The sequence below is a fragment of the Crassostrea angulata genome, chromosome 6 (assembly GCF_025612915.1).
Source record: "Crassostrea angulata isolate pt1a10 chromosome 6, ASM2561291v2, whole genome shotgun sequence".
NCBI lineage: Eukaryota > Metazoa > Mollusca > Bivalvia > Ostreida > Ostreidae > Magallana > Magallana angulata.
The window spans coordinates 1,451,501-1,473,393 of NC_069116.1; the positions used below are offsets into that span (position 1 = coordinate 1,451,501).

The following is a 21,893-nucleotide window of genomic DNA, read 5'->3' on the forward strand; positions in this document are numbered from 1 at the left end:
TCATTGCTGTGGTTTATAATATACAATCAACACAAAAAAAAACAACAAAATAAATTTAAAAAAAAACATGCCATATTTTAATCTTACATAGTTCATAAATTAATGTCTGGCTACTGTTTTTATCTGAATTCGAGTATTTACCTGATTCAGGCAACTAAATTGGATGAACATTATTTCCACTTATTTCCCCCATTGCAATATAAGTTGATGATGGACTTCTCATCACCCAAATTTATCATTTCATCTTTAAATCTGTGATCGTGTCGTGTGGTGTCTTGTTTTGATGGTAAGATTGAATGTATAATATATATTACTGTAGAATCATTAGATTTCGTTGCGGCTCAATTATCGTGGAATTCGTGGGTACCTCTCGTCCACGAATAACTATTCAAACGAATTAATGAATTAGAGTTATAATGTCATAATTCTGTTTGTAGGTATAAGAGATTACACGAAATTACAACCCAACGAACCTGTAAATTTTAAGCAATCCATGAAAATTGGCCCCCACGAATTTTAATGATTCCACAGCATTCAATTAAGGATAAAAAGGTCAATGAATCAAAATATGTATGACACTAAGAAATTATGATTGTTTAGTACACTATATCTATAAATCTATTTATCAAGTATTCTATGTGTTATTTAAGATTTAAATGAGGTTGTCATTGCATTGTAATTGTCATAGCATTTGTCGAGTGCCTCATATGGACACAAATGTGATCGGACGAAGCCGGTCACAAAAACAATGAGGTTTACCTGTGGATCAATTAGTTTGAGGAATGGCACGTATAGGCTTAAAATAAATACAGGTGTTTAAGACTTAAACCGGAGAAAATCAGCCGGAATCTGGCGTCATTATAAATTAAGCGTGTAGGCGGATAACGATGGGAACAATTTATAAAGCTTTTGTTTAAATTAATCAGTAGGGGAGGGCCCGGGGGCAAATGTAATTTTTAATTTGCTACGTTTAAAGTTTAGAATTAGTAATGAAAGTGAAGCAAGGATTACGACCATAACGTTGTAAAAAGAGATTCAGGATTGTGCAGCAACTTCTCTTACGCTAATAAACACAAATAAAAGATTAAAAAGCAACCATAACTTAAACTGTGCATACAGTTGTCTTCTTTTGATTATCACATTCTGTAAGTTTTTAGAGGTGTGTATATGCTATTAAACTTTTGATTAAAGAGGTTCGCTCCTTAGGTTTGGGTAGCCATTTTTGGTCACCTCTAGTCTGAAAATTCTGCATCACATATTAATTCTTGTAATATATTTATATTTTACAATGCCAAATAAACTATATAGAATGAAATTGCATTTAAAAAATTACATTTTTACAGAGTTTAGTAAGGGACTATATTTTGTGGCGGAAGGTTTTCAAGAAGGAAATGAACAATTTTTATAACTCAATAGTGTTAGAGTACTGTTACTTAAACTTCCTAATTTTCAGCGCAGACCAATTTTCTAGATAGTTTGTGTATTACGATATCTTCATGATATTCTGAAAAACATATTTAAACAATATTTTGATATTTCTATGGATATATTTTGGCCTATATTTTATAGAAATTAAGAAAAAATTAACTCCAACTTTGGGCTAAAATTTGCTTATTTCCGGCTATATCTCAAAATTTTGAGATGTGATCCCTACTTGTTTTACTTTTAAATGATACATTAAATGTATGTCTATTTGTATGCAAAGCTTTGGAAAGTTGACATTACTATGTTTTTCTGTTTGCGTTATAATTTGATTACTCTAAAATTTTGTAACATCTGTTGCTGTGTTCATGACATTACTATAATCTAATTTGTGTTATAATTTTATTACTCATCATTCATCGTTCATTATGTACTGGCCTTTGAAGCCACCAGTAAACCAAGAATTTTTAAACTTTGACTTAGATTTTACTTTTATAGTCACTACATGTGTTCAACTTCATGCTGTATTAAAATCATAACTAAATAATAATTCAAACTATAAATATTTTTTGATTTCTTCAAATTATCAGTTTCTATGTCAAATTTTAGCAAAAATTTTAGGAAAATTTTCATTTCTTTTTGGAGCCTTAAATTTCCAAAAAACGATGGCATGTAACATGGGTCACAAATAGAATAGATGAACATTTTAGGTCCCCATCTTTATATCTAATTGGTTTTCGGATGATTGACATTACTATTATTTCATGTGCCAACCTCCATAAGTTTGAATAGTATGGTTAGGATCAATTGTAATGTCACATGTTATTAAAAGTAAACCAGTTTGTTTTGTAAACTAGTGCAAATGTTTAAATGGCACAGTTGCTGAAAACCGTTTTCAAATAAAAACCATAATCAAGTAAAAAATTGATATGATTACAGCTTACAAGCAATGCTAATCACTATATAATGAGATTACAAGCTTTATGAGTAAGCAAACACATTTTACGCTTAAGAAGTATTCACTGCAGTTTTGATCAGATGATAAAAATAAAAGAAGACAAATCCATGTACGCAATGGCAGAAATAACAACCGTTAAAACTCCCACACAGAACACTATTCCTAGCATCCTGGCAGAGGGTCTGGGGTCAGAGGCGCATACTTTTTGACGTCTAGCTTTAGCCGTCATATTTTTCTGTACGGACAACGAAGATCGTAGCTCTCTGATTCGTTGTTTGAGTTTTTCTGTTTCGTTTGACTTGATGGGTACCGAGCCAACCAGTGAACAAGGACACTTGCATTCTAATAAAGAAACAAAGTGATATATAATACTATAAATATCAAGGGGTATGTGCGGCCATGAGTATGTACATTTGAGTATAAGAATGTAAACATTTCTTGAACTGGCTTGTGTCAGCCTGAAACTGACCAAAAATGTTGCCAAAATAAATAAAAGCAGTAAAAATGAAGTCCCACATTACGTTTTATTTTTAAAAAGTATGCATATCAGAAAAGGACAATGCCTTTTAAATCACTCAGAACAGCTGTCAAACTGCGCAGCTTCAGACTTATTTTGAAGACTTAAAAAATCTGAAAAAATTTGAAGGAGGTGCAATGGTGTCCTCCCTACACCATTTGTTGAGAAAAAGTTTGAACAGAACTGTTCAACGTGATTATAATGGCATTGGGAACATCCGGTACTGACCATTCAACGATGGCTAGTTAGACAAACAAAGATTAGTAGAACAACCTTACTAGAGGTATTATGGTGGCATATCTCTGCCCCTTGTGTGAAAGTTATTTTTCTATCATATATGTCGACATGCAAGATAAATATGTTGACATGCAAGATAATATTATCAACATGCAACATAACCATGTTGACATGCAAGAAAATTGCAATCAGATAAGAATTATACAAAATCTCAAAAAATCTCTCTACATTGCTAATTTAGCCTTATTTGTACACCTTTTTTTTTACTTGCTTTATGAATCAATGCTAATTGTATATATATGTGTAATACACTGAAACATTATCTGTGGAATCTATACAACTCTAAATACTCTTTAAAGTTTTTTTTTTCATAAGCAATATAAAATTAGATGACAAAAATAATAATCATAGTATCTTATTTAAGACAATGTGCTGTCTTGTGGATAGCTTATTAGAATTCTGTGCTTGACTTGAAGTTATTGTATACTTTGTTTGTTCTTGCAAATAAATTATCAAAAAAAAAAAAAAAAAAAAAAAATCTCAAAAAATCTCAAATATCGCCCATCTGTAACATCCAAGATGCTAGATGTTACCTTTTTATGTCGACATGCAACTTATTTATATTAACATGCAAGATAAATATGCTGACATGCAACTTATTTATGTCAACATGCAAGTTATTTATGTCGACATGCAACTTATTTATGTCAACATGCAAGATATATATATGTTGACATGCAACTTAGTTATGTTTACATGCGAGATAAATATGTTGACATGCAATTTATAAGTTGTATGTCAACATAACTAAGTTGTATGTCGTCATAGATATGTTGCATGTCAACATATTAATCATGCATGTTAACATCACTAAGTTGCATGTCGACATAAATAAGTTGCATGTTGACATAAAGAAGTTGCATGTTAATCGCATCTTGGATGTCAGATGTTGGTGATATTTGAGATTTTTTTAACTCTTATTTGATTGTAGTTTTCTTGCATGTCACCATAGTTATGTTGCATGTTGACATAACTATCTTGCATGTCAACATCTTTTTCTTGCATGTCGACATAATTAATAGAAAAATAACTTGCGCACAAGGGGCAGAGATATGCCACTATATAGAGGCAAATCACTTAGAAATACGGTTAAACGATACTTACCTTCACAAACAGGCGCTGTTCCACTCCAACTACCATCTTTACGACATCTTCGAATAAGATCGCCACTAACGTGTCTGTATCTAGGTGAGCATGCGTACAAAACAGTTCTTCCGGGTCTAGTAGTATTATCGTTTTGCATAATTTCTGTGTTCAGTGTTGTTGGATCGATATCTGGACACAATTCTAATGGAATTGACAATTAAAAAAATTAATTGTTCTTAAAATAAAGTAAAACAAGAAGATTCTGAGAAATCAATAATCATATTATGAAGATTACTTACTGTAACATTCTTCTGGTAGGTGCCGATCCCAGCTACCATTGTTTCTATGTGCACACGCCATGGTCACATTCTGTTCCGAAGAATATAAACCAGTTTTGCATGTTAATGTGATTTGATCTCCAACAGAAAACTTCAACGTGGAATCGTTGTATTTGTCATGATTGGATGATTCAAGTCTGCGTGTTTTTAAAGAACCAACTTCAAGTAGACAGGTAGGCACTACAAAAATATGTATTCTTAGAAATAGTAAAACATTGATTACCCATTCTTAAAAACCAGTGTTTTATCTAGCTTAATTGTTTAAAAATAGTCATTTTTGTTTTATTATCACAAAATTCAAAATATTTATGTGATTATTTATTGGCAAAGATAAGAATTATAACCCCTTTTAAGCAGATGCATTGAGATCTAAAAAGCTAATGACCATCGTCGTAACAAATACCAACAAGACACTTCTTCATGAAAAAATAATGTAGGAAAACAAGTATATGCATTTATAAATCCATCTAAACATATGACTTATACATGTAAATGGAAACTTTTCTGTTAACTTGGTAACGTAAAAGACTCATTGAGCTTTGTATATATTTTAATTTTCTTTTTTTAATGAGTTAAACTGTCAAAATGTTACTGTTCAGAAATGGTATGCTTAAAGGAGAGATAAATACTAATACTAGATATGATTAAAACCCCGATGGCAGCTTTCGAACATTTTTTATTTTACATTTTAAGATGTCGCGATAAAATGATTAGTATCTTCTCAAAACCAATTTCTGCTTTGTTGAAACAAAGTAAATCAACTATAAAATATAGTAAAATTGTGTGAAACATTCCTTCCACGTTAACTTCCAATTCCAAATGTCTTTTTTTATAACTATAATGATCAAAATATCCTAAATTAATCAAATGTTTGATTTCTAGATTTTGTTTATTAAACTAGTTTATTTCTTGTAATTAAAGAGTATCTAGTCGTACATGTAACCTAACTCTTCTGTGGTTGTGCACATATTTTGAATGTTTACTGCTTGCGATTTTACTATAAAGGTGGGTAAGGAGAACTATACACCTTAACCAAAATATTGACCTTCTGGCAACACATTCTGGCAATACATTGCGGCAATGTTGCTGCTGTATCGTTTTTCGTATGCAAATGAGATTGCGGCAATATTGCCAGAAAAACGTTGCCGCAAAAGTTTTGCTGCAACACATTGTTGCGACAACACCTTTCTGGCAATACTTGAGATTGCAGTAATATTGCCAGAAAAGTGCTACGGCAAAAATTTGCTGCAAAACTTTTCTGGCAATACATTTGCATAAGAAAAATGACATTGCAGAAATATTGGTTCAATGCATTTTCTGTGTTCTGGCATCAATGGTACAATATATGCAATATTTATAAATAATAAATGTATACAGTAAAGCAGTATAATATATTAATCTACAACCAAAGTGAAAAAAATTCTTTAATTGCCATTAGTTTTATTTTTTTAACAGATGCAAAAAGGTTACAGCAAGACAAACATTTTGCATTAAATTTGGATTTTTCAAAAATGAAAAAGACAGTTAGTAATTACACAATATTAAAGAAGTAAAACAATTATTTTATTCAACATAATATGCACAAGATAAGTATTGAATTAAAAATATGTATAATATTAGATATGATGCCTTGTGCATAGTTAACCCGAACACGAGCACTTTTCCATCCACTTTATTCGTGCGTACCTGTGTATGTATGGTAAGAAGCTACAATATTACAGAAAGGAAAAATATCAATTCATATACTATTACCCAAAAAGCATGTTCCGCAAACACAGAAAATACTATAAATGTTTAACATTAATGCAATACACAAATAACTATTACATGTGTTTACTCGTTACAATACTATGCAACTTATCGAGACTTGTAAAAACTTCACTTAATATGTAAATACTACGGTATCTTAGAAAAGACTTAAATGTTATAACAAATGAGAATTGATATAATAATTAGTAAACTTTGATTAAAACAGCAAATAATTTGTAAACTTACATTTGTGACCTGACGGCAAACTACAGTTACATTGGCGGTAAAACTGCACGGACTAACGCTCTTCAGTAAAGAAGTCATATATATATACCCTAGAAATTAATAGAATTTCGAACCCGATGGAAAAAACAATATTGCCTATCGTAACAGCACATTAGCGATCTAAAACTGGAATTTCAACATGCTTATAAAGGACACCAGTTAAAATTAATAATCTTTAAATTTAACACATTTCATAAATACAATAAACACAAATATGATGAACAAATCATGATGAAACTTGACTAAAAGTAGTCAGCCGATCAGTGACGATTTGTTGCTGCAGATAAAATGTTAACATGTTTTGCAGTTTGATTGACACAACGCGCACAGACGGATATGGACAAAAGTTCACTGTTTACCGTAAGCAAAGCTCAAACCATATAGTTCACAAGTCCTGCACAACCACTTGCTGTATTACGATTGATCGAGGCATTCGTCCTAGGCATTCCAAATGTTCTTTTTTTGACAGTCTCGTGGACATTCTGATTTCACATATAAATAATCATAAAAACAGCTATCAGAATATCACAACAACATCCACATTGGAATTCAGCACTGTTGTGTTTATGTTCCTCTCCATAATGTTAAACAAATTACGTCATCATTCTTTTTTGGTTGCCAGTTGCAGCATTCATTTAATCAGTAAGGTGACAGCTTTTGTCATGGTTTTCTTCAGGTCTGTGTAACCCAGGGCAGACCTATTGGGGGGATAAATGGATTTCATATAAAGCACATTGGCAATTGTTTTCATATTTTAAGCAGTTTCTAAGAAAAACAACTAACCATTACTAAAGCTACAATTAAATTGCTCTACTAACTCAGAGAAAAACATGAATTTTTTTTTTTTTTATTTCATATAAATGTAAATTTTATAAAATGCAATTACCTGTATGGTTATACATTTTCGAATTATAATTTTCTATATTTTAAATTGTTAAAATAAAGTTTTTAGATTATTTGTTCATACAAGTTAACATTAAAAAATCAAAGTACCGAAGTACTGACGGGAGTTGATTTTATCGATTGATATTTATTTAAAAATCAACGATATGTTATTTTGCACGACAAGTAGTATCTAATCTGTATCTGAATTACGCACATATTTATAATATGAATTTTCGGATTTTTTCGACAAGAATTTCGAGAGCACTCTATATGAATCATATATTGTATAATATTTAAAGATAGAATTGTATTTTATATATCAATAATCGAACAATTTCTAAACTTTGTAAGAATTCCAAGCAATATTGAACTCTAGGCTCATTAAACCAGACGCTCGGCTGTCTCTGTCAACAAGCAAGAGAGAGTTTGTCGAAGATTTACGGGGACAGCCGAGCGTCTGGTTGAACGAGACTACATTAACTCTGGCGTAGGAATACATACAACTACAAAATAATAAATTGTTCGAACTATTTAAAATCTGACTATTTTCAGAGTATCTATACATAAGCTTCCTTGAAAAAACAATGCTTCAGCATACATTACATCGAATTTGTCGATTATTTTCAAGAACTAAATCGTGTCAGCGGTGATGATTTGTGCATAGGTCCAAACACTGTTTCGGTTCCGGTTTGCCTGAGTAACTGCATAGGAGAGTTGATTAAAATCAACTCCCAAAAATAACGTGCGTTTTGCTCGATCCGATACTCGGTATTGTCTTAGGATTGGTCTCATGCGCGGATCTGAAGGGGGGGGGGGTCAGGGGGTCCAGACCCCCCTGCAAAATTCAAATTTCTTTAAATTACCAAAAATACGCCTCGGACCCCCTTCCCCTGGCAAACTCAAATAACTGTCGGACTCCCCCCCCCCCCCCCCGGAATAAATTTCTGGATCCGCGTATGGGTCTTAAACAGTGTTAAACCAATTGGTATAACGGTAGATCGCAGTATTTTGGTTTATATTCTTATAACCAACATGTTTAAACTGCCATTCAATGAATATATTTTTATTGATAAACTTACTTTTTCAAAAACGTGCTTATGCAGATGGTGCAGGGGGTGTCAACACTCGATTCCTTCACTCAGAGTCATCCTCAGTTCAGCCGTTGATTTTTTTTATTTTTTTTTTTACAGATAAACACTTCATTGACAGTGTATTTTTAACCTTGTTTACAGATAATTCCCGTATTTCATTCATTTCACCATCTCCAGTGATGGCAGGCGGCTCGATGGCAGACAACATTGCAGCATCGAATGTGAAAATTGGCGGCTAGGCTATCTCGATTTGATCGACCAATCAGCGCGCACGTAACTTAACATTGAAACAAAAGTAAAAGTGGAAACAAACAGCATACGAAATTTCTTAATTCAACATGCATCGAGCAGTTTAGATACACAAATCTGAGTAGACTGATATTTAAACTGAATAAACAAGAATATACCGCTACAAAAGAACAGACATGTCGTTATTCAAGTAAAACATGAGTTGGAAGGGGGGGGGGGGGCTTGATTCAACAGTCTTTTATAGTGAAACATCGTAACCATGCATAGCAGTTATATGCGATTGAAAGGAATATCATTGGATTTTTTAATTGAGACTTTCTTAGAATAAGACTTTAATCATAAAATTTTTATTAGATTTAATTTTTTCGACTTATTATGATTTTTTTTGGAAAAATATACAAAAGCAATTCATGCAATTATAATTGACAGTTTTAAACTTGTGCTGAATGTGTAAAATTTTATAAGTCTAAATTCTGGTAAAGCTTTTGCAAGCTCAGTAAACATAATCAATCAGAGAAAAAAGAAAAGTTTGTGGTAAACTTCTGGCAAATTTTGAGGTGTTATAATTTAAATCATATCTAAATAATTGACAATTTGTTAACCCCCTCCACTGCTCGGCTTCTCCTTAAATAAAAATGTTTATTATTGTTAGAAAACTTAAAATGAAATTTTTATTGTATTACTTATGCATTTATTTATTTTTTCAATTAAGTACGTGGTTTAATTTAAATGCATTTTTGCATTCAGATCAGAGAAGATTTGACACGAATTATTTCGAGCTGGAATGCAGCTTGTTAAAATAATGCAGAAGTAAAATATGATGCCTAGCAGTATTGCCAGAATTATATATTATGTATAAATTAATTAGTTCATTATTTAAATGATCAAGTACATGTAGATGTTACCAGAAAATTATTTCTGGCAGTATGATACTGAGTATAGCCAGAATATTACCAGAGGTCGTTGCAGTTAGTGTCAATATTCTAGGTGCATTTTAATATAATATTGTACAGAAATAACTCTAATAATATTGCCAGAATGTTACCAGAAGTTATTTCCGCTAGCGGCAACACTCCAGCAGTATTGCCAAAATGTTACCAGAAGTTGTTGCAGCTAGCGGCAACATTTCACTAGACACAAAATCTGGTTTCTGGTAACAACATGTCTTGCCGCAATATTGCCGCATTGTTGCAGCAATAATTTTACTTTGGTTAGGGCAATTATATCAAGTATCTAGAAAGTTTAAAGTTAAAAGATTATATATGAATTATTAGACATTTGTTAATAATACAAATATTTTCCATATTTACCTAACATATCCATGACTTTAATAACAATAGTCACATTGTTTGTCATTTGTTCGTTAAATCCTGATCCCCAAATTCTTCCCAACATAAAAACAGCCGCATTTCCGCTGTTTCGTTTTAAAGAGGTGGGTACCCAGATTGCTACCATAGAGTCGTTGTAGCCGTACACGAGTCCCCCGTATGGCGGAGCTTCATTCATCACAGACCCGACGCCATCAAACCGGAAACCTTTGTTTGCGCCTTCTAGCACATGCAGCTTTATCAATAAAAACCAATTTTAAACAAAATAAATTTAAATTAATTTTTAATATGTTATTGCAGTTACATATATTTAATGCATTATGAGAACAAAAAGTATGTTACAATATTGATGAGTTTTTAAGTAAAAGTCCACCTTTCTGCTCAGATTTGCCATACCTGAATGTTTATCAAATTGTAAGGTGTTAAGTTTGCCATAATTTGGAAGTTATCTGCTTCAACTTCTTTCAAATGTTTTATTAGAACCCTCTCATCTCTATGAAATTCTTTCAAATCCCAAGCAGTGACTGTAAGAAATCCATCGCGAATAAGTAACTTAAAACCCTTTTCTCCCCATCCGTCTGCAACGGCTATTAACGATTCATCTGCAAGAAATTAGAGGTAATGAGGAAGTTAATCAAGTGCTATTAAGCTGATTAAGTACAGGAATCTGCCAACATTTAAAAATTGTTGGATAAAATTATTTACAGCTGGTCCTAATCCAGTCCAAAAATTCGATCGCCGACATGATAAATTATAGAAAAACTCCACTGTTTCCTGTATTGCTTTTGAATGAATTAACATGGTAAGAAATAAATAAGTAACTAGAGTTACCAAAGTTATGCAAATCAAAATGTATGCACATTGTATTCAACGTATTGGTGTTTTCGTGAACAATGAACAATTTTTGTTTTAATTGCAAACGCTTTACATTGTTATCTTTCACATGTCTTCAAAAGAGGCCTAATTAACATTTGAACGACTTTTCAAATCTTCATTTTTGAAGACCAGCCATTCTTTATAGAAATATATACATCTACGCATATGAGTTATACTGTATTTTTTTGTTTATAACTGATCTATGATATATGTTTTTGTACATTTTTTTATGCATGTCTAACATTATAATGAAGATAAATGTTAAAAGTTGATATTGAAAACAAATATAGAGATTTGTTAAAGTTCAGACGATGCCTATTTTCTTGTCATATTCAACTTGTCTGCAATTCAACCAAAGAAATAGGTTGAAATTTTGTGATTACATGATAGAAATATAGGCACGTTTTTCCCCTAGTTTTTGTGAAGAAAAGTTTAACAATTTTACTTTTTATACTTTACACCTTTTTGGGTAAATAATGTTTAATTCATAAACACTTTGAATGGTATCAGCTTTTCTTGGACGCCCATATTTATGATTACTGTAGTTTTCTAAATAAACGCAAGGAATTAATCTCCGCTTAAAATTGCGAGAAGTACATCTCGCGAATTTTAAAATCTCGCTTTTGTTTTTCAAACTGATGTAAACTAGATGAAACTATGAAAATAAATCGGCATACGCGATTTTATGTTCTTGCAATTTGATGGAAACGGTTGAATCGAGAAATTAAGTTCTCGTGTAAAACAAAGGAATCTACAGTATATGTTTTTTTTAATTTATTGTGTTTTTTTATTCATTTTTTTTTATTTATTCATCTATTCTCAGCCCTCAAGACTTTGTCATTACGTATCCAAGCTTGTGTCAAAAATTCTTACTCCAATAAACATATCTTATGTATGTCTAGAATATAAAAAAGGTTTGTTGACATACTTGTTTTAATCTTTACCTATATGAGAGAGTCAACTAAGATCAAAGTTAAGTTTTCAATTTAATTATATTATGAAAAAGTAATCCATTTATATGTTTCGATGAAATTGCATGTTCGGCTCTTAAATGAAGAGAAAAATATTATAATTTACAGGTTATTTACTAAATAAAGAGCTCTTCAAACAGCAAATCCCTTTTTTTTTTCTTTTTTTTCACAAAAGGACACCGTATCCAGTATCACAACGGTTTTAAAAGAAAATGAAAATGTTAAAAGACTACATAATACAGGACGCCAACGGATGCTGGACCAATTTCGGAGTTTATTCAAACAAAGATGGCAGATTTTTATTAAAATTAAATTTTCAATCCAATATACCCCATCACGGTAACTGCTGTACTGCTTTTTTGATAGGCAACATGACAAGGTTTGGTGTAATATGACAAACGTCAATTGTTTCCATATATATATATATAGAGAGAGAGAGAGAGAGAGAGAGAGAGAGAGAGAGAGAGAGAGAGGATCGTTAAGAGATCAAATACAATTCAACATTCCAGTAACGTCACAAGGCGACCACAGCTGTACATGGGACTCATTTGTTCCGTAGAGCACTCCACCAAAGTGAAATATTTCCGATGTTGTATTACCCAGTGAGGACAAACCTGTTTTATATAAACAACAAACAAATCGACACAAGCTTCCAAACAACGAACACAAACTAATTGTTAATTTGAATAAAAGTGCGCATATATGTCCTTAATACGTTGATTAAAAATCGAGTTATTGTATTGTTTGAAAACCCTTTAAACTTGAGAGATATTCACAAGGTGGTTGTCATCATTTAACTTCTCGTGCATACACATGTTTATGTAATCTAACCGGTAATATGAAGGTTGTTTGGAAATTCTTGAGACACTTACTCCCTTATGAAAAAAGATAAATTCTTGAAATATCACCAGAAAATAAACCAGTATGTCTTTTATTAACATAAAAACTTTGAAGTTAATGACATCATTTGTTCATTCCTGGTAAACTAACAAACCTGCCTACTTCCAATGACCCGGCGCAACCAAAAACTCATCGCAACGTCATTTTAACGTTCTACCGTGGTCGTATGTTATAAACACGCACGGAAAACATGACTCATTCTTTATTTTTCATTTTTATTTTAAAATGGCAACAGTAACATCTATTTTCCATCAGTGTTTTTTGTCAAATTAATCGAGTTATTTTTTCCCCCAAAGTCAACTTACTGTTAAACTTCTCTTGCATTCATTTTGTATACATCTCAGAACTTTTAAAATCAGTTTGCGTGAAAAATTACTTGATATGTAGTCCTTTTGTTTATTTTTAGCTAAAGAATCAATAAAAAAAAGATTAACTGAAGCTTTTAGCTCTTTTCCATCGTATACTTTTAATATAAGCAATTTCTTGGCAAATAAAGGTCTTCTTCTGAGGTTCACACAAATTTTATGTGTATTCGCGCGCCGCCTTGACGTCAAAGTTCAATAATTCAGTCTGATTTCAATAGCTAGATAAACATTTAAGTACTATCTTCGTATTTCAACTCGAACACTAGTAAAACTTACACAAAAGTTAGTCATAATAAAAAGCAAAATAAACATTCATAATTTTTATCATGAATTGTGGGACAAACGGCACTTAAAATCAAATTGTTTAAGTTTTAAACTCCAAATTTGTGCCTGCAACGGGTACCCCGACCACTAACTTGTTTATGTACCGTATTAAACAAACTTTTTTAAAAAAATTTTGTAAACTTTATAACTTTGCTTGATTACTCGGTTAGGTTTCTTAAATGTTCATGCCAATTTTTTTTTAAATTCGCCTATTAGAAACAGAGATATTTGTGTTGTCTCAATAATTTCCGAACAGTACCATCGTTAGATTGAAGTAAATAAATATCAAATCATTTTCTTTCTAGAAGTGTTCGACGATGACTATAAGTGTTTTTATTTTTAATATCGTGAGCAGCTTTAAATACAAATCAACTTAAATCAAATAAATTATCTCTGTATTTTGTACACCACGATTCAATCACAAATGATCACATTCGTAACCAATTTCCCTCACAAGAACCCCCATCTTTAGCATAGATCTATCTCAATACATATAATTCTCATAAAAGTAGAGGAACATATCACTAAACAAACATTCTTATTGACAAGAAACGAAAAAAGAAATCCAACACCATTCATATTCTGTGAAATCAATGCAATGTAGTAGAAATCAAAATATGACGTCAATCAAGTCAATCGCATTACCTATGCGTACTAGGCATGACGTAAGAAATCTAACGATAATATTCTCCCTTAAGAATTAAAATAAAATTTATTCGTGTATGTTTTCGTTCATAACTTCACAATAGGATAAAAAAACGGTTTAACTTGGTTCGAAATAGTGTTTATAAAAAGGGCAACTAGTTTCTAAAGCCAAACCCATGCTTTTGTGTTGTTCTTGCTTTTTTACAATATTGTATTGCTTTAATGACTTGTATTCGGGCGATATGAGAGATCATTATTCTTATGATGGTAACATGTGCATTTAATGCAGTCTAAATCCATTATGTAGAATTTGAGTGACCAACAAAATTAAGTCATCTTAACAAACTGATTGGCAATCACCAAAATACTTGTAATTCACATCTAAGTGATATGAGTATTGCTTACCGATACTGCAAACAATGACAAATAAGCAATTTGCTTGACTAGTTGATTGATTTTGTCAGTATATGTTAACATATCTACCTTGGCCCTGGGATAGAGTGTGCCCTTTTCGTATTTGTACAACGATCAAGTCGGGATATCTGTTTAATGAATGCATCAATATTTCATTTACACATCCCTCTGAAATAAAGTAAAATTTTCAAAAATTTAAGCATTCAATTTATCACTTGTTCACCCTCGACTTATACAGATCATGACCAAGGTGTTGGTTTGAATTTATTCATACAACTGTATCTCTTCTTTATTTGATAATTGTATGACACACTTAAATTCAGATGATCAAAGCTGGGAGACAATTTGATATATTTTTAAAATTTATATCTTGTTTTTATGGTGGCATAGTTCTGCCACCACTTGTCAGATAATCATGTTGACTTGTCAAATCTTGATGTTGACTTGTCAGATAATTATGTTGATTTGTCAAATCTTTATGTCGACTTTTCACTTATTCACGTGTTGGAAAAAATTCAACAGTAAAACGTTTCCACGCTTACTTTGTGCCATCCAGTTGACATAATATTTTCTGACAAGTCGTAAGTTATATATGATTATATAAGGAATAATAAACACGTTTATATGGCTTCAATTGCACAAGAATTTCATTCAATTTTATAAAATTTTTGATTCTCCAAGTTTGATTTAAACTTACGGTTAGTAACCCTAGTTGTGTTACTCCAAGTAGGCGGAGGAAGGTCACGTGATCGCCACACCTTTGCCTGAACAGCAATGGATTCATACCTCCGATTGAGATATTTAGGACCACTCCATTTAGATTCATCTCCTATCAAATTTTAAATGATAAAAACCTAATAAATCTGATGTTTAATGAATTTGGACCGCTTCATCCTTTTTCATTTTTTAACGACCTAAAATATCAAAATATGTTACAAAGTGTTAATAATAAACAGCAAGATATAACGTTTATCAGGATATGATATTGCCTCGACACGTAATTAAATCCTGTGAAACCTGAAGGGCCAACCAACATTATATACGTTGGAGAAAAACAAAATATTTTCAATTATATATTTAACATGTTATGTTTTAAAACGCCACTGTCAAACAAAAGGCCCGCGGGGGATCATTGGGACGTCAAAAATATGACCTCTCCACTGGTTGAAACGTTCACACAAAAAAAATCTGCAAATCACAGGTTCATATTGGGAAACATATTTGCAATAATATTTACTCCTTTTAAAAACCTTGTAGAGATCTCATATATCCTATTTTATTAAATTGATATTTAAGTTAGTTTTCATGTTTTTTAGACCAATTCTTATTCAGGTTTTCAATAAGGAACGTGAAATGCTTAGAAGTTACATGAAAATTTTCAGAACCTTTTTTTATATTAAAAAAATGTTTAGTGTACCAAAGCTTTTGATAGATGTAGTTAACCTGAGTAATTAGCCGCTTATCATTATCTAAAACCATAATAATTTTGATGATAAAAGAGAACAAGAATTCACAGATATTTATTGGCTTTGATTTAGGAAATGACACACGTGCACTTTTATAGCAAATTGTTTACCTGTATATATTGCTGTCCAGTTCCTTTTCCGGTTGTTGTTGTTGATATGTGAGACAAATATATCGATGTGAGTTAAGTTGTAGACGAACACCACGCCCCCATACAGGGTACCAGTGTCGTCATCCTGCTGGGAGGAACCAAACGCGGGAAATATAAACCCAGTATCTGTACGACCTTCGACCTTGACATAAGCAGGATCTTCGTTAAGGTCATGCCGGAGGGTCAGTCTTGAATGTTCAGAGTTTGCGGTCATCGGTCTCCAAACACTCACATAGCTAGGGTTGGATCGAATTAACATTGCATCTGAACCTTAAAAAAGACCAATATTAATTAAGGCAGTGTATCATCCTAGCCTTATTGTTTGATTTCAAATCTATTGTAGTTAATATTAACTCTCTGAATCATGTTTGTAAACTTTAACCCACTTACATTTAGGTCACCTAATTTGATTTGAATACAAATTAACATATTCCTAGAATCCAAAACTTTATCATGTCAAATTGAAACTAATTACATATCTATACAATCTGCACTTTTTTAAAATGATTCTTTACATTAGAAACCTTCCTTTTCAAATCGAGTTGTACTTGTTAAAGAAATTGTTGAATGTAGGTACAAAAATTGAAAGGAAAATTTATGCAGCTTTTTACCATATTTTAAAAATAATCTCTCTTTTCAATTTGACCATTGTGCATGATTTAAAAAAAAACAATACTTGATGTAATAATTATGCTTAATGTAAAATACCTATGACAAATCACAATCGGGCTATAAATTGTCACAAACGACCTAGCATGCGTATTTTTGACAAGGTCGTTGTATCGACTACAGAACTTATGAAACGTGACTTCAATCCTGACTGTTGATTATTTTGTTTTATCAACTTGTTTAAGAGACAGGGTCCATTTATGATAGGAAAATATCGATATTGTTTCTTTTCTTGATATATTTATTTTGCTAAAAATCGAAATGGATATTATTAATTTAATATATTGTAATGATTATGCCTCATTACAATAAACGTTGTGATAAATTAGATTTGGGTGAGGAAATGGAATAACCTGACTACCCTTGGAGTGGACTACTCCAAGGTTATATAAACAGCTGTGCTGTAGAGTCTCGAAGAGTCGTATGGAAACAGCAGAGAAGAAACTTGTGATAGAAAGAAAAAGAAGAGTTAAGAGGTAGGGTTAAATAGAAACTAGTGGCAAGAAACCCAGGGAATTGAGGTGAGGTGCTTGGTGTAGTAAATCTAAAGAAGATTGAGACACCAAGTACCTCTCTCTCAATAGGAACCGGGTAAAGACGCACAGTACAGAAAGCCCACCTCACACATTATCCCCGTTTATTATTGATAGTGATTTAAACGTTACCAAATTAGAAAAAAAATTATTATACCAATCATTATTAACTCAGGTAGAGTTACAGGAAAATTAATTTCATATATTATCCCCGAGAACCCAGGACAAAACACGTTACAATATGTAAAAGTTTGCTTTATAAGATATGGAAATGTTTCAAAAGTTGAAAGGAGTCCCAATTTTTGATCAACATTAAGGCGAATTGATCCCTGGTGACGCCAGTGAAACACTTTTGGTTTCCCACACCAAAGATGCTGTCTTAAGCTTGTATTTGTTAGGATAGCAACGCCTTTCTGTCATATTTTGGAATGAGGATACATGCCGCTCGTCCAAAAAATAGCAATATCAATAAATAAGTTATTGAGAGTAGTGCAAGTATCTAGTAAACATATCGGTTTGTATTAAACTCTCCTTGAACCAACAGTTCATCAATTTATAATATATTCAAATCATTCTATGCATAATTTACGGCAAAAGCAGGGATATTTGTTATCTTAACCTCCTGCGTCTTTGTTCATCACCATCGATAAAAAAATATCAATACTATTAAGTAATCTTATTAATCGATTTGCTTAAACCTTTAAAAAATTGAAGCACAATATATCAAGTGGATGCGGCTTTGGATGGGTACTGGTTTTCATATTATGCTTACTTGAAAAGGACAATAAGATAAAATGTAAATAATTTTTGGCGATACTCCAATCAAGTTTCCTTTTCACAGAAATAAAATATTACATTGGTGCTGAATCCATTAAAATGTATAAAAGAAAGGTAATTAGCCGCTAAATGACCCCCTATGCCAGCCATTAGGACCTCGAGTAATATATTTACAATTTAAGTAAAACTTTAATTGTTTTCTCCTTACTTATGCATTGTTTTTAAATTTTTGTGTCAGATATTAAATTAATGTACGTATATATTGAAAACTTTAAAAAATAACTGACTATTCAAGTTTATTGCTTTTGTTATATGTAAATGTTTAAGAGTTCTTTTTTTCGACTATTTGAAAAAAGTAAGTGCTTATGTGTCTGCAATAACAAGTGTTTATTTTGGCTGCAAATATGCATTCCTATTTGATGAATTAAAAAAATCCAATGAACAAATACATTTCAATTTAAACGTACATTTTTGTTATTAACTGTTTTAATGTTTCACGTTAATCAGGTTTACCAGTTCAGTTGGATAAAGGCCCCCTTCAAGTTTGAAAAAAAACCCCAACATTTTCGGTTTTAGAATTACCATAAGAAATAGTTTAATTTTTAAAGAAAATTAACAATTGTTCCACTTTGAATGAATTATGGATCTTTTGTGACACGAAAAGGCAAACAAAATATTGATTTCTCATATAAGGGAAACAGCTGTTATCTGTAACTTTTACTTGTTTGGATGAAACATTGGTTGGAGTGAAACGAATGTGTCATCTAAGGCGATTTAAATTATTTATAAAGGCATTAACTGTTAATTGATTTTTCTGGCATCTACATCTGTATATGTAATTTTTATTGTCAAAATTAGTACAGTATTGAACACCTTTAATTTCACACCATCTATATCATCAAAAATAAAACTTTTGTTATCAAAGTCTAATCTTACTGCTTTAACTATATACTATTCAATAAATTTATAAAATATCCCGTTACAAAACTATTTGATCAATAATTCACTGCAAAGACAGAAAAAAACTTGTGTTCTTAACCTTGGGAGACAAGTTCCTATCGATGAACTTGGTACAAATATATGAATAAAAACTTTTTTATTTAAAAAAATAATCAAAGTAGTTATAGGGGAAGAAGAGCTGGTTGAGTGGTAATGTTCATATATTTTGATTATACAAATCTTAGACTGGAAACATTAAACTGCGTTAGTGTACGATGAAACCTTTAATCAAGAAACTGTTTATCAAATTTGTTTTGAATCTCTGTAATTTCATTTAGCTAAACAATGTCAAAATATATCTATTCTTCTAAAAAAGTATCAAGTATTTCGAATACAAATTTCAAAGTGGGATAACATCGACAATATCAACACACTTTAAAAAAGAAATGGATAAAGGACGTTAACTTGTTTTCTTATTTAATATATCTCAATCCTTTATGTTTTTTGTTAAATCCATGTAATTATATCTAAATTTGAAGATCAATATGTAAACAATCAAATTGAACAAAAATGTTAGTATGTTGCATTTTCTATACATGCTTTAGGGGCTCACACAGTAACGCTATTCAAACAATCATGTCGACGACTGCTCTTTTAGTAAACATTACACTGATTTTCTACTGATTTTCAAATAATAAAGATATTAAAACTAGAGTATATGAACAAATATATTGTTTTAGATAACAAACTCTTTCGTGTTTGTAAGAATATAACGTATCAGTGTTAAAGTCCCAATCATTTTGTAATTGAATAATAATTTAATACTCAGAATATGAATTCACTAAAACGTCAGTATTTATTGTTTAAAATCATTATGATATTAACTATACCTGCTAAAAGACATAATTTCAATCATTGTAACAGCTCTTAAACACAATCATTTAGTAAAAATGCAGTACTCAAGATATGCATAGTGTAAACTTCCAGTAAAATATGCTAACTATCAACAATATTTTCAAAAAAATGGTGATAAATAAAGCAAAGAATAGGGTACAAAGAGTTTGGAGATAAATTTTAAAGTCATGAAAAAATAATAAAACCTTAGTTTTGCAATAAAATTCGATAAAACTTACCAATTAATCGGGTGCTCCAAAGAAGGAGAAAGCTCAGACCCGTCCGCATATTCTACGTGTATTTTCAATATTTGTGTTATCGGCACATATTGTGTAGTATCATTCTGAACGTTTTAATATTTAAGGATTGTTTGACTTCCCTTTTGTTAATCGATAACAAGTGTTCGTCATACACACTTTTTGAGTTTTCTGAAATATACAATATATAACAGTGTTTCTCCATTCTTTAAAATACAGCCATTTCGATATATTACAAACGTTTCTGGTCAATAATCTGCTTGTCCCAATTGCCTTCCTATTTATTTAAAATATATTTTTTCGGTATCTTGTTTTGTTATTGACAATAATTTAAGAAAATGAAATATTGGGGCATGCCCTACGTATGAACATGCTCAAGGCGAGGCAAGCTACTAACAATCAAGTGGATGACACAATGACAATAACAAACTGTCAACCATCTTAAAAATCCATAGAATGAAATACAAATTCAAAGCAGAGCAACACGGACCTCTAAAAAGATAGAGATAGGATCAGGTGCCTAAGAGGAGTGAGCATCCTCTGCTGACCTGTCACACTCGCCGTGTGGTCTTTGTCGTAATCGGGAAAAAACGGAAAAGTCCATAGACAATAAGGCGATTAATTAAGGTCTAATAATTCGTACAAAAAACTTTTGACAGCATGCGACCCAGTGGAAGATTGTATTTGCTGACAAGATCGTTGTAACGACCGAAGAACTTACGAAAAGATGACTTCAAACGTGATTGTTGATAGTCCAGATTTATCCATTTGTTTGTCAGTAGCTCGCCTCGCCTTAGAAACTGTTTATACGAAGAGCAAGCCCTTGTGTATCGAATTAACCGAGAGAGAAAAACACCATATGCAGGCGGTGAAGGTACATTGCTACATAAGTAAGGAAAGCTGACTTTAGAAAAATTGAAGTCATCGCGTTTATCATAACGTTTTGTTGTTAGGTTACCATTAATGTCCATTTCCAGTAAAATATCCAGATATGAAACAGATGACGCATACTCTGTGATATCTTTTATTTCACAGAGTTCACTGGGATATATCGAGTCGACCTAAGTATGGAAATACCGATTGTTAATTAATTAAACGTCGTCAATATACCTAAATGTTGAGTTGAAGACCACAGCTAGTGATTTATTTTTTATTTTTTCATGTACACGTTTTTGAATATATTTTGCTTCATAGGAATAAACAAAATAGGTCTGCTAACAATGGGGCACAATTGGTACCCATGGGAATTCCAACAGATTGTTGGAAGACTAGATTTACAAAACTAGATACATTGTATCTATCAGAAACTCAAGCATCTTTAAATGTCAACTTTAGAATACTTGTGTGTGCAATCATAACGATTTTTAAACAATGATTTTTTAGATTTCCAATGACAAGGTAAGCATTTTTACGACTTCCATTTTTAATTGCAGAAACAACTGTCGATGATTTCAAAAAGCCTAGATTTTAATTTGTCATGGGGAATGGTTGTGTAAAGCGTTGAAAATT

The 21,893-nt window shown here is 31.6% G+C and overlaps 1 protein-coding gene across 1 annotated transcript; it reads right to left on the minus strand.

Moving 5' to 3' along the window:
* Nucleotides 1–54: 54 nt before the first annotated feature.
* On the minus strand, nucleotides 55–20,442 carry LOC128188331 (uncharacterized). The gene is made up of 10 exons (XM_052859313.1): nucleotides 20,367–20,442; nucleotides 16,277–16,585; nucleotides 15,398–15,529; nucleotides 14,770–14,868; nucleotides 12,547–12,666; nucleotides 10,602–10,807; nucleotides 10,188–10,440; nucleotides 4,580–4,798; nucleotides 4,299–4,481; nucleotides 55–2,722 (listed from the first exon to the last, which is right to left on the minus strand). Exons 1-10 carry the CDS (start codon nucleotides 20,413–20,415, stop codon nucleotides 2,457–2,459), a joined length of 1,836 nt encoding a protein of 611 aa, XP_052715273.1. The 5' UTR covers nucleotides 20,416–20,442; the 3' UTR covers nucleotides 55–2,456.
* Between the last annotated feature and the right edge of the window lie 1,451 nt (nucleotides 20,443–21,893).

Bases quoted from the DNA above. Each gene is read 5' to 3' on its own strand.
- LOC128188331 (XM_052859313.1), bottom strand. From the start codon at position 20,415: ATGCGGACGGGTCTGAGCTTTCTCCTTCTTTGGAGCACCCGATTAATT. The intron at 15,530-16,276 runs GTAAACAATTTG...AAAATTTGATAG, and splicing joins CTGGACAGCAATATATACAG to GAGATGAATCTAAATGGAGT. The intron at 10,441-10,601 runs GTATGGCAAATC...TTATTGATAAAG, and splicing joins ACAATTTGATAAACATTCAG to CTGCATGTGCTAGAAGGCGC.